The sequence below is a fragment of the Puma concolor genome, chromosome B4 (genome assembly GCF_028749965.1).
Source record: "Puma concolor isolate L17-30 chromosome B4, mPumCon1.1.hap2, whole genome shotgun sequence".
NCBI lineage: Eukaryota > Metazoa > Chordata > Mammalia > Carnivora > Felidae > Puma > Puma concolor.
In genome coordinates, this window is record NC_141673.1 from 3340171 (window position 1) to 3356240 (window position 16070).

General features: G+C 62.4%; 1 protein-coding gene across 6 annotated transcripts in view; it reads right to left on the bottom strand.

Moving 5' to 3' along the window:
* GRAMD4 (GRAM domain containing 4) overlaps window positions 1–16070 on the bottom strand; it is a 75149-nt gene that overhangs the window by 37733 nt on the left and 21346 nt on the right. For 5 of the 6 annotated variants that reach the window (XM_086711975.1, XM_086711978.1, XM_086711977.1 and 2 more), the window contains exon 2: window positions 2253–2463. In XM_086711975.1, coding sequence (XP_086568101.1) covers window positions 2253–2463 — 211 coding nt within the window. Of the gene's footprint in view, window positions 1–2252; window positions 2464–16070 lie in introns of those variants that run through there. The other variant, XM_086711979.1, reaches the window with a different exon arrangement.

Consider the following 16070-nt stretch of genomic DNA (forward strand, 5'->3'; position numbering starts at 1 on the left):
GGGTCTAGGAGAGCCAGGGCCCCTCAGGGTGTGGGGCAGACTGAGCCGAAGCCCAGTGGACGGCAGGAATGGGGAGGAGTGGCTCCGGGGAGCCGAGCGGCTGGCCGGGAGCACCGATGGGGACAGTGGGCCGCAGGTCTGAGCCCCTCTGCGAGCCCCTTCAGCTGACCCCTTCTCGGACCCCGCCCCCCCCCCCCCCACGCCCTTGCCCTCAATCACCACGTCCACTTGTCTCCTCTGCCCGGGACACGGAGCGAGAGCAGCCAGTCACAAAAGGGCAGGTGCTATAGGCATCTCTCACGTGACGTCCCTGGAGGAGTCGCGCACAGAGACAGAGTGGGGGGGTGGGCGCCAGGGGCTGGGGCACGGGTGGGGACAGGGCTTCAGTGTGGAGAGACGATGGCGGTTCTGGAGGTGGACGGGGGGTGGGGGGTGACACGCTCAATGCCGGCGAACAGAACACCCGACCGCAGCTAAGATGGGGAGTTCTACGTTAAGTATGTTTTACCACAGTAAGAAACCTCAAGTGAAGAGAACAAAGTCTAAGCACAGAGGTGTCCAGCCTCCCTCACAGCAAGAGCCGCGCCATCAGAGCCCCACTCTTCACCCGTCAGGCCGGCAGAGCAGAAAGCCTGAGGACGCCCCGAGCCAGTGACAGGCGTGGGACGTGGGCCCTCTCAGGCAGCCATGGGAACCAACTACAGCCCGCAGGAGGGCGGCCTGGTCACAGCCACCGGGACGACGGATGTCGTGGACCCAGCACGCCCACCTGGGGGACACGGGGTCACAGGTCACAGGTCGCTTCAGTGGGGAGAGCTTCACGTGTCGATGGCATAACCCTCGTGGGAGCCCAAGCCCAGCGCCCCCGCCACGGACAGAGTCCCGGTCGGCTGTCTGTTCACACAGCCCCTGTGCCCGCCACCCCTCAGACCTCCCCGCACCCTCAGACGTGACCTCAAAGAGGGCACGGGCACGGCTGGGCCCCGAGACCCTCCGCACCATCGGCCGCCACCCCCACGCAGGGGCCGTGCTCTAGGGTGAGTCCGGGTCTCTCTGCAGACAGCACCCAGGGCAAGGCGGCTGCCGCTAAGCCCCAGCAGGATGGACAGACGGACGGAGCACGGAGCCAGAAGAGTGCTCTGCAGGATCCCTGTCACACCCCAGGGTGAGCTCAGACCCGCGCGTGGGGACTCATGCTCCCGAAGTGCCCCCGGCACACTCGACCCAAAGACCACTGTCGGAGCCGTGGCTCCCGGCGCCCGGGGGGCACGGGCCAGAACGGGGGACACACCGCCTTCCTTGCAAGACAAGCCCGTGGCGCTCTGCATCACGTGTACCAGGAGACAAGGCAACAAGGGACCCTGCGGCTGGAGGAGCAGCTGGGGGACCGCGGCCCACACCCCGGCAGGCTCCCCTCCCGGCTCCGCAGCGCCCGGCCCACCTGATCAGGCAGCCCGGCTCCGAGTGAATTATTCAGTCCCGCCAGGAGCGCACTCGTAGTCCCCGTTCTGGTCTGAGGCATTAATAATAGAAGGAGCCAGGGAGGACGAACACTCACAGCCCACCCCTGGAAAGGAAACTAGCTCGGGCGCTCAGAGGAGAAACCAGCAGGCCGCCAACACGGTCCCCCATGCCGGGCAGGATGGCTGTGGGCGTCTTCCCCGGCGACGGGGAGGCCTCAGGCAGTGGTGCCCACGACGGCGAGCCCCGCGATCACACCTGGCCAGGGAGCCCGCCCCAGCCCCCGAAGACACACAAGCTTCCAGAAGGCAGGGCCCACTCAGGCCTAGTTCCCACCGTAGCCACGCTGTCTAGCTGCCCCACTAAAGGGCACCCTGCTGACGGGCCCACAGGGGACGATGAGGACCCAGCCTGGGCTCGGCCAGCTGCCGAGGGTCGGGAACGTCAGGCTGGGGTCTCTGCCTCACTTCCGCACCAGAAGTCGGCCAGCCACCCAGAAAACCAGTGAGGAAAGAAAAGAAATCCAGCTGCTGGACAGACCCGTGGTGAAGGCAGGCTGTCTGATCCTCAATCGGTGGGGGGTATGAACCCCGGGCACTGAGGGCTGTTCCGGGACAAGATGAGGACAGAGGGGAGGCCAGCCCGGGCAGGACGGGGCTGCCGAGTGCACGCTCTGCTTGGCCACCTGAGGTCGGGGGATGGCCCCCAGGCCTACACTTCCGGACATGGGGACGAGGCCAAGCAGAGCAGGGGACGTTCCCGCTGCCAGGAGGCCCGCACAGCATACTCACAGGGTCCCTCAGCTCCTCACTGTCCCGGGGCGAGGTCCGAGGTATTCTCAGGGGAACTTCATCTCCGCATTCAGTGTCCGAGGCATTTGGAGACTCTGCTAGATCGAGGAAGTCATCTCTCTTGTGACCTCTGAACCTGATTTTGTCCAGCCTCCTTAGCATGTTCAGCACTGAGCCTCTCTGCTTTACCTTAACATGACGGTCGGGGTCCCTGCAAGAGAAGGGGGGAGGCTCGGTCACTCGCCTGCCGGCCACCTGCCCACGTGGCACGCCCACCAGCCTGAACACACGGTTCTCCCGCACACACCTCGGTCCCGTGGCCAAGCCCTGTCCTCAGGGAGCGGTCAGTCTGGCTTTTCAAGGAACACTCGGGACCCACCGGCTCCCACCTTGCACCTACCAGCCTGGGTCCCTCCATCACCCCCACTCAGCTGGCCAAGCTCCTACCACTGCCCCCGACCAACATCACCCCCCCACCATGTACCCCACAAGACAGGAGGAAGCCAAGTCTGTCAGCAGGACCTTCCCGGCCATAATGACGGCCAGCCTGGTGCATGGGAGGCCAGAGACCCTGGGTCTCATCAGAAGCCCTCCTAACCAGCCAACCATCAAGGACGCGGTCAGAGCTGTGGCTCCACATGCTGCCCAGACAGAAGCAGACACCCGAAAACTGCTAGAATGCTCGGCATTAGGGAGTCTCAGTGGCTCCCTTCTGAACCCAGTGGGGCCCCGGCTTCGTGTCCCCCGGCTGGGCCTGGTCCCCTCACCCAGGTCACCACCCAGGCTGCTCTGTCTGCCTAAAGCACCTTCCCGCTCGCCTGGGCAGCCCTTGCTCGGCTTCCAGAGGCGGCTCATTCTTGCTCAGAGAGGTCGTCCCACACACAAGGGCTGGTCAGGAGCCCCGCACTCGCCCGCCTGCCTCCCCAGCACGGCCCCAGCCCACAGACTGCCCGCCAGGCTCCTCCAGCCAGGAATGATGGCAGCAAAGACCTGACCTGGGGGGGGTCACACCGAGGGAGGACGCGTGTAAGTTCAGACCCACGTGCTCACCCGGGGACGGACGTGTCGTGGGGTGCCCCACATCTCTGTGCCGTGGCCAGGAAAGGCAAGGCGCCCCACCAGGACCCCCAGGGACAGAGCCAATAGCTCATCTGCACGTCCAGCCGACCTCGCTCCAAAGCCTACAGCGGAGGCCACAAACCCCACCGAGTCCCAATCGCACAGCTCCTGGGCCGTGAGGCCTTGGGTCCCTGCGAGGGTGGGGGCCTGGACAAGACTGCTGCAGCCCGCTTTGCTGCTTACCGCCTTTCTAGGCCCCGGCTCCGCCTCTGAGACGGGAATGAGAGGAGTAAGACCAGAGAGTTCCAGGAGCTCCAGACCAGAGAGCTCCGGGGGCTCCAGATGACGCACCCCGGGAGCCTGCCGCCGGCCCCAGAAAACAGGCCAGCACCCCCAGGCAAGGCCGGCAGGGAGGGGGCTGAGCAGCATGGAACCCGTCAACTCGGCCCGGGCGGTCCCACTGGGGAAATCTCACGGAGAACCGCAACGCGGGGAGAGGCGCTTCCTGTTTGGGACCGTTTGGGATGGAGCAGGCGCAGGGCTGTCAAAGGGCCCTTCGATCACAGCCCCCCACCGCCAGGGGCCCTCTGCCCCCTCGGCAAGCTTTCCTGCCCTGAGCAGGGGATGCCAGCAGTGGGGCCCGCAAGGCCCCAGCCGAAACGGACCAGACCTTGCTCTGGTCCTCGAGAACAGCGGAGGCATGTGGCGGGGAGGGGCTGCAGGGGCTCCTCCCAGCCTGCCTGGGACACTACAACGTGGCCCCGTGTGGCCCTAGGGGCAAAAACCACAGGACACACAATGCCCAGTGCCCCCAGGGACCCAGGGGAGCCCAGAAAGGGCGATGGGGGCCCTGGGGGAGGGGCAGCACTGCTCCTCTGGAGGGGTGGGGGGGGGCGGCCACCTGGACAACCAGTGCCAGATGGATGAAACGGGTGAATGAAGGAAAACACACACACACACACACACACACACACACACACACACACACACACCTGAAGACAAGAGAACTTCGTGCCGACCAAGTCCCTAGAGTGGGGGTAACAGTCTGTGTAATAGAAATGACAAAAATAATCACAGAGTAAAAGAGTCTGATAATCAACTGGACAAAAGTAAATCTCCACTTGCCAGAAACAGTGCAGTGGGAGGGCGCCTGGGAGCCTCAGTCGGTTAAGCGTCCGACTTCGGCTCAGGTCATGATCTCACAGTTTGTGGGTTCGAGCCCCGCGTCGGGCTCTGTGCTGACAGCTCAGAGCCGGGAGCCTGCTTCACATCCTGTGTCTCCCTCTCTCTCTACCCTACCCCACTCACACTCTTTCTCTCTCCCTCTCTCTCTGAAAAGTAAATAAAACATTAAAGAAATTAAATAAAAATGCAGTGAAACAAGGTATACGTGTAGCAAATGTGGTGTACTGAACGATTACTATCTTTGTCCTAAGACCGCGTGAATAAACGGGCAAAAGTTCCAGGACCCTGGTCCACAGACGGGCCAATTCCCCGGGCAGAGGAATTCACGGCAAGAGGAAATTGACCACTCCTGGAGCAAAAACCTCCCACTTCACCAAAAAGGAAACCAAAGCCACTGCACGCGGCAGAAGGCAGTGGGATCCGTGCACAAAGACGCCCTCGGAACCAGTGACTCCGTCTCCAGGGCAAAGCCAACACGTGGGGAGAGTCTCACCCTCAGATCGAGTTGTGACCCGGCAGCCCTGCCCGCTACCCACCCGCCCCCAGACGGGGCAGGGCAAGGAGTCCTGGACCAGCACGTGGGACTCCCACAGGACACCATCCCCGAGTGACACAGGCAGCTGTGACTGCCATCCCGGTCACCGTGAAGGCAAACAGGTGTCCAAAACAACTAAAGGGGACACAGGACCCTGCATTAGGTTTACGGGCCCACAGGTGGTTTGTAAAACCTCCTTCTCCAAACGTCCTAGGATGCTTTCCTGTTGCTTTTTTTTTAAGTCCATTTATTTTGCGAGAGGGCGAGCGAGCAAGGGAGGGGCAGAGAGAGAGGGAAAGAGGGAGAACCCCAGGCAGGCACAGCGCTGTCAGCGCACAGCCCAACGCGGGGCTCGAGCTCATGAACCGTGAGAAGGTAACCCGAGCTGAAGCTGGGTCGGACGCGTAACCGACTGGGCCACGCAAGCGCCCCCACTTTTCAGCTCGGAAATAAAAACCTGGGTACGGGAAACGCAGCAACGCAAAACCTCCTCCCTTTCGCTCCAAAAAGACCGGCCGGACTCCTCGGCGTCGGGGGACAGTGGGGTGCGGAGGCTCGCGAGCCGGGACACCTGGCTGACTTCTGCCCGGCGGAAAGCGGCGGGCTTGGTCCTGTACTCCTGGCACGGCTCTGGCCGGGTGGGCTCTCTGTCTGCGGTTCTCTACGGCCCCCGAAGCTGGGGCCGCCGTCCTTCCCGGTTCAGCTCCAGCAAGCTAATGAGGCGGGGACACGAGGACAGGGGACAAAGCACCGAGTGTCCAGCCCGGCACCATCGGAACGCAACGCACGCCTGGGCCCGGCCCCACACGCTGGGCTAGCCAGGGCCACGTCCCTCCAGCCGCCAGCTCAGCCCAACCCTGGGCTCCTCCTGCTGGCTACTCTCATCAGCCTGTGACGGGGGTGGGGGGGGGGGGTGTCTAGACACACAGCCCATCAGAGAGAGGGGCTCCCAGAGGCCCACTCCCGTCCCCGTCGCCCTGCTCCCCCAGACCCCTTGGGCCCCTCGAAGAACGAAGCACCCGCACTGCTATCAGATCAGGACCACAAGCCGTGACTCCCCAGCCACCCCAGCGGGGGCCGGCCCAGCCTGTGAGGGGACCCCACCGTGTTGCATCCCTGTGCCGGGCCAGAGCGTAGCCCACCCCACCCCAGGACGGCTGACCGCACCTCAGTCACACCTGCAAGGTCTCTAGTCCACGTAAGGTCACGTTCACAAAATCCGGTGGACGTGAATTTGGGGAGGACACACCGTGCCAGCCGGTACACCCCCCCCCTTTCAGAGGTAGACGGAAAACCATTATGGAGCATCGTCTCAGACACAGACAGGAGGCCAGATCTCGGACACCAAGTGTGACCCAGAGGGAAGCTTTCCACACAGAGCCAGAGTCGAACGGGCACGCTCTCGACGCATCTTACCTGCACCTCGCGTTCCGGGTGCCTGCGGCCACGTGTCCCCAGCCCCCCAGCTAGTCCCCCACTCCCCAACCCTACCTTCCCGCCACCCTCCCCACAACCGACCTTCTACAGGCACCCGCAGGCCACCCCAGGCAGCTCAGGGCAGCTCCTGTGAGCCCACCCCCCCCCCCCGCCCCCGCCCCCGCCCCCTCCCAAGGTAGACCAGGCGCTCTGCGGGACCTGCTGCCCCCGGCCCCGCAGCCCTCAGAGGGAACACCTCTCTGTACCTCCGTGCAGAAGCAGGCACGCCGGGAAAGGACCCTGGCCGTGGCTACTCCAGACCCCCGCCCAGAGCCGGGACGGTGTGCAAGGACCCTGTAACCGTCTGCCCCGGAGCAAGCACGGGGCACCTGGTGCCGTGGCGCAGGGCGGCGGGGCTCGCCCAGCTCAAGGCAGCACCCACCAGGCCCCGCGCCCTCCGCACAGGGGACTGAGTCCGGCCGCGCCGGCCCGAGACACAAAGCACGCTGCTCTGGGAACCCGATGAATGCCTTCTGGACACACAAAGGCGGCAGTGTCTAGGGAAACTGGACTTGGAAACCACAAAGGACTTTATTTCCCTTCCCAGCCAAGGTTTTTTAAACGGTGGGTCCGGGTCTCTGGCCCCGGCCGCGTCCCCGCCATCCCGCCTCGACACGCAGTGCGCACCGCTCCCCGGCCTGGCTTCGTCTCCCGGGTTACCTGGCGGCTCTCCGGCCGATCCAGGGATGAACTGTGTCCACTTTCCCACAGGATGCAGGCCCGTCCCAAGCCCCATTCCTGGGGAGCCCCAGACGTGGAGAACTGGGTGCCTCCCCCCTCCCTGCAAGCCAGTCCCAGAGACCGCCTGGCCCTCTGCCACGTCTCCATCCTCTGGGAACACGGCCCCAGACTCCTCGGGCGGAGCGGCCTGGGGCGGCTGCTGTGGACCCCGAGGCTTTGCAGGGGGAACAGGAGGGCCAGGGAGGAGGTGCGGCCTCAGGTGGGTCCCAGTCAGCATCCCAAAGCCTCGCCCCCAGAACCCGGCACCCACACAACTCCTGCCCGGCCCTGCGGGGCCCTGTGCCAGGCCCTCCGGGGAGGAGTCTGAGGCCTGAAACCCACAAGGCACGCAGGACCACGGACGCTGCCCCCAACCCCGTGCCAGGCTCACGATGTTGGCTCGCACCCATGACCCCCGGGTTTCCCCAAATTCAAGGCTTGTCTGGGAGCCACATCCCTCACCCCCAACGAACACCTCGGTCCTGCCAGGCTGGGCATGGTCGGTGAGACCCCAAACGCTCCTGGGGTCAATACCCAGGCGTCCTGCCCCAACCCGGCACCCGCCGGCCTCCCTGGGAGCTCTGCTCTGGCTTGTCAGCGGGGCACCTCGCTGGTAGCTCAGCTCTGCCCGGCGCAGCACGGAGCCGCCTCCCGCTGGACGCTGTCTACGTCCACCAGCTGCTCCAGCCATGACCTGGAAGGAGCCCCCAACCTTGGGATCACCCCACGGCCACCTGCAGCCAGCACGGCCCCCCACCTCCAAACTGGGCCACACACCCGTGTGCCTCTCCACCCCGACCCCTCCCTCCTCCCCCGCTGAGACCCCGCTCCACGTGGCAGGAAACCAGAGCCCGTGGCATCCTGCCGGGGGCCCTCCCGGGGCCTCCCCAGCCCAGCCCTTGGGGGTCCTCTGCCGCCACATTTGCTCCTACTGCTGGGCCCTTCTGGCTCGGGGATGTCTCCATCCCAGTGCCTTTTTCTCCAAGTAAGAGCCATCACCCCATCTGGTTTGGGGTCCTGGAACGCCCAGCTAGCTCCCTTGTTTGGGATCTGTGTCCCCAGCCGCACACTGTCAGCACGCGGTCCCCCCAAGGGCAGTGGCAGCCACCGCCCTCCAGGGGACACGCCAGCCGCAGACAGCGGGTCAGCGGGTTGGCCTCGGCAGGGCTGGCACGTGCCAGGGTCACACACGCTCATCTGGCAAATGAAGGAATGATGGGCAAAGGTGGGGCCGCGCCGACGGGGCTCTGAGCGCCAGGAAATCCGGGGCCTTTCGCCGGCTCCAGGCCCCCCGGCCACAGCTGCGAGGAGCTGTCCCCCCACAGAGCCCACAGAGCAAAGGGCCGTCCTCGGACTCTGCCCAGGAGCCCAGCCGAGGCCCTACCGAGCTTACGGCCCCTAATCCATGAACGCCTGTGGAAAACGCAACGCCAAGGCTTCAATAACCTGGGTGTTTCCACAAGGTGGGGGGGAAGGGAGGCCTGAACGTCTTCCTTGGCGGGCGTCTTCCGGGACCGTCTGTTCCCACAAAGGTCAGGCCGAAACTATGGTGTGCATCGAGCCCGTGGATGACCGACGAGGCCCACGTCCTGCCAGCTCGGCGACCCTGACGATCACCCGGGGGGGGGGGGGGGGGCGCGGGACAGCGGGAGAGCCGGGAGGGCCCGATGGGCGCTGCCGCACCCTTTTCCGCGACCTGGGGTCACACCACGGCGTGGATGGCGCAGGACTGCGCACAGAGTGGCCCCGGGGACCCGCGCATGGAGACGAAGGTCAGGCGACTACGAGGAAGTAAACGGATACGAGGCTGAGCGGCTCACGAGCAACAGTAAAACCCGCGGCACTCTCGCCGGAAAGCCGCGTGGCCAGTGGTGCTCATCGACGCTCCCCCGGATCTTTCCTCAACCCCCACTCTCGGCACAAGTACGGCTCCCACAGGGACGACGGCTGGTGATTCTGTTTGCGTTAACAAGACGAAGGTGCAAACAGAGGGCGCATCAGAGCCTCACTTGTTCATCTGCGACGGGGCGAGGGTGCTCCCTGCTGACGGGGAGGACAGTTCTCTCGAAGAGGAAGATTTCCTCGACCTCTGTGTGCCATTCACGGTGGGCGGCTACGCCCGTCACACATTCACCCCACGTTTTCTCCGTCGCTTCGTTAAGCCTACACTTGTAGCAGGTGCCCGTTTCTGTGGTGTGGCTGCTGCCGCCGTGGCCGTTTCCAAGCCACCAAAGTGACACGCGGGCCTGAGTGCAGGGCGGGGGTAGAAGCCGTGGCCTCTGGCACACAGCGTCTCCACCACCCAGACGCGACAGACACACGCCACCCCGGGATCATACCCGGTAGCGAAAGCGGTGATGTGGGGATGCCCGGGCGGCTCGGTCGGTTGAGCGTCTGACTCTTGATCTCAGCTCAGGTCACGATCCCAGGGTCCCTGAGATCCAGCCCCGCGTCGGGCTCTGCAATGTGTCAGCACAGAGCCTGCTTGAGGTTCTCTCTCCCTCATTCTCTGCCCCTCCCCACCCAAAACAAATACACGTTTTTTTAAAGTAGCGATGTAATTCAGATAGGAGGGGTTTCAAGCACTGAATACCTTTGTCAGCGTATCCAACTGTACGTTTACGTGAGCTCCCCAAGTCCCCCCAACGTGACAAAGGTAACAGGGTGCCAGCGAGCTGCCAAGAGCTGCTCCAGTGCCCTGTCCTGCTCCTTCTGCCTCAAGCTGTTGAGGCCACACAAGATCGGGGCTCAGTAAACACGAGGCCACACAAGATCCGGGCTCAGTAAACACGAGGCCACACAAGATCCGGGCTCAGTAAACACGAGGCCACACAAGATCGGGGCTCAGTAAACACGAGGCCACACAAGATCGGGGCTCAGTAAACACGAGGCCACACAAGATCGGGGCTCAGTAAACACGAGGCCACACAAGATCAGGGCTCAGTAAACATCATGGAACTCAGCGTTCCCACTTACCCTTCTTCCCCAGCAGGGCCCAGCGATGGAGGCGAAAATCGGGAGCCAAGGTCAAAATGCAAAAACTTCCAGCCCAAGAGGGTTGAAGGGACCAAAGACAGTCCTGGAAAGCGGGACCCAGACAGCACGCTCACAGGGCAGAGGGGAGGGGAGCCCCAAAGCACACCCCACCGAGGCACGTGGGGCGGGCCACACCCCACTCACCACCCCCGCCATCCCAGCCCCCCTCGGGTCACCAACCACCAGATGTCAAGACCTCCCCGGGGCCCCTGGGACCCTGCCAGGGACATTCCTGCTGTCCGAGCCACCACCAAGCGACCACCTCACTCTTCCTCCTCTGGCTCCGCACCACCTGCCCGCCCAGCCGCGCGGCTCCCGGCCCCAGCGACGTCACCCCTGCTCGTGCCTCCCATAGCACACTCGTGTGGGGGCACAGTGAGGGGGCACGCGCCCGTCCGAATTGGTCCCAACTGTCCTACGTGCCACACACGTGGAGAACCCATCGGGAGCGGGCTCTGTACTGAGCTCGGACCCGAGCTGTCTCTCCTCACCATCCAGGCAGGGAGAACACCATCGGCCACGGCAGCGTGCCCACGGGTGGGTTACCCTGCCTCTGCCGGTGCCCGGCTCCTGTGACTGTGAAGGGTGCGAACGAACTCCCTTCTCAGAGCACTGCCGGGCATCACGTTCAGTCATGCCCGGCAGGTGGAAGCAACCCCGGGAAAGCCCCAGGTCCCACTCTCCAGAAACACACTTAGCAGACGTCACTAGCCCCGCACCTCCGTCCACCTCCACGTGCACCACTGTCACTTCACCTTCGGGGCGCTGCGGTGACGTCCCCACTTGGAAGATGAGGGTAAGAGGCTCCAGGACACCCGAGACCCCCCAGTCAGCAGCGGCTTCCACGCCCCCACCCCCGACAGGCAGGAGAGGAAGGGGCAGGCGGTGGGTGAGCAGAGACCGCACGCGGTGGGAAGCCAGGGCCACAGTGCCCGAGACTCCAGCAAGGGTTCCGACCCGGCCCCGGGGAACAGCAGGCGGCCGATCAAGAGAGGGCGCGGCAGGGGCGCCTGGGTGGCGCAGTCGGTTAAGCGTCCGACTTCAGCCAGGTCACGATCTCGCGGTCCGTGAGTTCGAGCCCCGCGTCGGGCTCTGGGCTGATGGCTCAGAGCCTGGAGCCTGTTTCCGATTCTGTGTCTCCCTCTCTCTCTGCCCCTCCCCCGTTCATGCTCTGTCTCTCTCTGTCCCAAAAATAAATAAACGTTGAAAAAAAATAAAAATTTAAAAAAAAAAAAAAAAGAGAGGGCGCGGCAGCCCCCCGCCCCGCCAGCACTCCATCACCAAGGCTCAGCCCTGCCACCTGCCCTGCACAAAGCAGACCCCTGCCCCCTGACCCCCGCCCTCTGACCCCCGCTGGGGACCAGCCCCAAGGATCGGGGGTGAGGTGCACAGAGGCAGGGCCACTCAGGTCAAGACCTGCCCTCCCTGGGCTTTAGGGTAGCAGGAAGAGACAGGTGTAAGCCAGGCCCATCCGGGGGCCCATCTCCAGGCATTTGGGCCTCAGCCCAGGTGCACACAGCAGAGGACCCGGACAGCCCCAGGCAGCTCCTGTGGAATGTTCACAGGGCACCGACACAGGGAAGGACGAGCCCCAGGCCTCCTGTGCACCCCAAAATCTGTGCAGGGCCCCAAATCTCAGGCGAGAATGACAAGCTCCCGTATCCCAGGTGTCATAGTTCCCGGTCACAATGCTGAAACAATAGTTCTATTGTTAAACCAACTGACAGAAGGAGAAACTGAGGCCAGGGAAACAGGATGAGAGGGAAGTGGCACATCAGAAACAGAAACCAACCTCACTGGATGTCGCGACCGGCACCCGGCCCCCCACAACTGGACTCGAGAGCCTGTGCTTGCCCTAACCCCAGATGGGCCCAGCTATCCAGCCCTCCCTGGCACATACCTCTATTAATGCATCCCTTACTGCAGGACAGCCCACAGGCCCCTCTGCCTAGGAGACCGAGTGGGGAGCCTGGCTGAGTGGCCACACAGATGTTTATTTAAACAAAACAAAGCCAGCAAAAAAAACCTAAAGTTTAGGAGCAGGTAGACAAAAACCTCTGTGTCGTGTAAGCAAACAGAATGAGCTACTAAAAACGCACACAGATTTATTTCAATTCCCTCCACTGTCCTTAGCAACCAGGACCTGGGAAGACCCAGCCAGTGAGGCTGCCGGTAGGAACCACCTTCCAGATTCCGGGCACCAGTCATGACTTCCTGCCATGGCCCTGGCCCAAGTTCCTGAAAGCAGAAAGGGGCGTGGCTCGCAGCTGTTTGCAAACGGGCTGTTCTCCAACCGCGTTTCACCACTGAAACACTACAGGCGACACGCGTGGGGCGGGCAATCCTGTTCTGTAAGGGGCCAGGTAGGAAATGTCTGGGGCTCGGCGGGCTGCATGGCCTGTCAGAACTTCTCAACTCCGCCGTGCCACCGGATGGGTGTGGCTGCAGGCCAGTGGGCTAGGTTTGGCCACGGGCCATGCCCTAGCATCCCTTGTCCTACGGCGATAAGTGCCCAGCAGACCAAAAACTCTCAAAACGGTCACGGTACTTACTGGCCCAGTAGCGGGGCGCCCGGGCCCTCCCTAAGCACTGGGGTCCCCATTTCCTGAGCATCACACACTGACTGGTGTGTGTCCCCATCACCATCCAGTCTTCTTAAGGAAAGAGGTGAGGGGCGAGGGGCCATCCATGGCGACACTGGGGCAGCCTGGGCGGTCTCTAGACGAGATCTAGAAGGATCTTGGTGAGGGAAACCGACACGTCTCCGTGCACCTGGGTCGGGTGCCGGGGGCTTCTCCCCCGTCCCCCATATCCCTCCTGAGGCAGCGGGGCTGGTTGGAAGGACAGCCAGCTGCGAGCGGCCACCAGCCAAAAGCACTGACCACCCCGGAAGGCCGCCCCCTGGGTCTCAGGGCAGTGTCCCTTGCTCTGCAGTGCCAGAGAGCACAGTGAAAACTCCAGGAGCCAGCCCCGGGCCCCGGCTCCCGCCTGCAACATCCAGTCCACGCTTCTGACTGTGCACTGTCCCCTCCCTACACGAGGGCTCTCCAACCACCGTCCCTCACTGTCCCCTCCCCAGAGCAGGAGACCTAACAGGGCTGTCACCTGGCCATCACCTGGTGTCACCTGCTTCCAGGTGGGTGAGGTGCATTTTAAAGAACTTCCTAGTCCTCAGGCAAATCCAGCGCCAAGGTAAACAGCCCTCAGGCGAAAAAGGCACCTGTCCAGAGGCAGCTTTGTTTTTCTTGTTTCATCTCGGCTCCCCCAAGCCAGACCCCTCCCCTGCAGACCAGGCCCCAGGCAGTTGTGCGAGGTGTCAAGCACCCCATGCCCCAAAAGGTTTTCCGTGTCTGACAACACACAGCGAGAAGGTGGAACCCGCGTTTCCTGCTCAGCCAGCCCAGAAAGGCTCACAGCCCTGCCCGGGGCAGGCCTGGCGCAGACGTGCGGGCTGGCACTCACGCCGCGGCCACGTAAAGAAAACATCAGAAAACCCACAAAACACCCCAATCCTCAGAGTCGTTTTTGCGCCGCGCGCCCAGGTAACTGCCCAGCGCCGTGTGGCCGATGGACGGACGGTTGGGTCTCCGAGTGTCCCCGCTGCCAGGCGGCAGGGGGCTCCGCAGGGCAAAGACACGGCCGCGCAGCAGGTCCGGCACGCGGCCCGGGTCCTGACGTGCACACTGTCGCCCTGCAGCTGCATCGCGGGGCAGAGCCACACGCCAGATACTCGGAGGGACGGCAATGAGCAGGCGCTCGGCCCGTGTTTAATGAGCACCTACTATGTACCAGATGCAGGAATGCAGAGGAGGTGTGCCCACCACGCAGGAACTTCCTAACCACAGAACGGAGGAGCCGGGCAGGCGGGGCACAGGCCCCACCGGCCAGGGCAGGCCGTTCTGAGCTGCAGAGGAAGGCACCCCAGGGAAAGGGAGCACAGACGGGGAGCATGTTGAGGCCAGGTGGGGACCGTCCTGGGTAGGGAGGGCAGCCTGGCCCGAGAGGACTCAGGGCACAGGGAGCACCCGGGAGCCTTGCCACCCGCAGCAGCCGCACTGAGAAGCACACTGCACTGGGCCCATGGACTTGACCCCTTCCCACACCACCCTCCCAACCCAATCCCACATGCCGGCCTCCGGGAGGCTGGACCCCGGCTCCCGCACGCCTGTCTCTGGGCCAGGCCCGCACTAAGGACTTCGTGAGTATCGGCTGCTTGTGACTGCGGCGACCCCTTCTACACGGAGGAGGACGCAGCTGAGAGGGACTCACAGCCATGACAGGGGAAGATGGAAGGCAGGGCACAAGGTGCCCTGGGGTGCAGGGCGATGGCTCACGGACCTGCCTGGGGCCTCAGGGCAGCCAGGCTCAGAGTTGTCCATTTACCAGATTCCCAAGCAAACACCGAGGCCAGGGAGTGCAAACCACACCCTGGAGGCCACGAAAAACAGCAGCAGGTCCTGAGAAGACAAACACAGGACCACCATAGGACCCGGAGGTCCTGCTTCCGGGTATGCACCCGAAGTACCCACACCGGGGCTCGGCGGGATCCGCACAGTGGACAAACACACTGTGGTTTACACGCACAGAGCAGTATCCCTCATACACGCGATGGGGTGCTGGCTGACATGGGCTACGACCCAGATGGACCTTGAGGACGCTGTGCTCAGTGAAGGAAGCCAGGCACAAAAGGACTAATTTGGCACGATTCTGCTCCTATGGTCCCTGTAAGAGTCACATCCATAGCTACAGAAGGTGGATGAAGGCCCCCGGGGCAGAGGACGAGAACGGAGAGTTCGTGTTTCATGGGGACAGGGCTTTGGTTTGGGAAGATGAAAACATCCTGGACATGATGGTGTGTTGGTCGCTCAACAGTGAATGTACCGAATGCCACCAAACTGCACGCTCAGAAATGGTCAAGATGGTATGTCTTGCGTTATATGTGTTTTATCACCTTGCATGTAAGATCACACTTATCGTATCATGTATACTTCATCGTGGTTACACATAAATACACAAGGAGAGGCGGCATGAGCAAAACTCTCTAAAATAACCTATAAACCTAATGTGATTCCCCTAAAAATATTACAAAAAGACTTCAGAGGAAGCAAAGTGAGCTAAGGCTAAGGTTCATAAGGAAAAACAGACAAACCCAGAATAACCCAGAAAATTCTGGAAAGCAGGAGTAATGAGGGTGACCAGCTCCACCACACGATGGAACATGCTAGAGCTACAGCCGTTCTACAATGTCCCAGCCTCCAGTGGGATCCAAGTAGCATCTGACATCAGGGGGAAGGGACACGCTATCCAACAAAGGACGTGGGGATATCCGGGCGGCTGTGTGGAAGGAGATAATGTTGAAGCCACACCTCATACCTTCCCCAAATACACTCAAATGGACCAAAGATGTGCACGGAAAACGAGGACGGCATCCGTGTAGAGGCGGGGGGTGGGCGAGGGGGGGGGGGGCAGGAGGGTCCAGGACCTCAGGACTGGACGGGGCCTTTCCAAGCAAGACGTGAATGACCGGAAGAACACAGATTATGTTAAAAAACAAACTTGCAAGGCAAAAACCTAAGTAGTCAAACGGATGATAATCTAGGAGAAAATATTTGCGACACATACTACAGAGGATTAATTTGTCTAAGACTGATAAACAGCCCAGCAGAAAAATGGGCCAAAGACGCAGAGAGCTCACGGAAAAGGCAAACAGTCCTCTGACCTATGGAAAGATGATTAATCTCCACTTATAAAGAGAGAAACACAAGTTAAAGTTCCATGAGCAACCCTGAGAAACCCTTTTCCCTAAC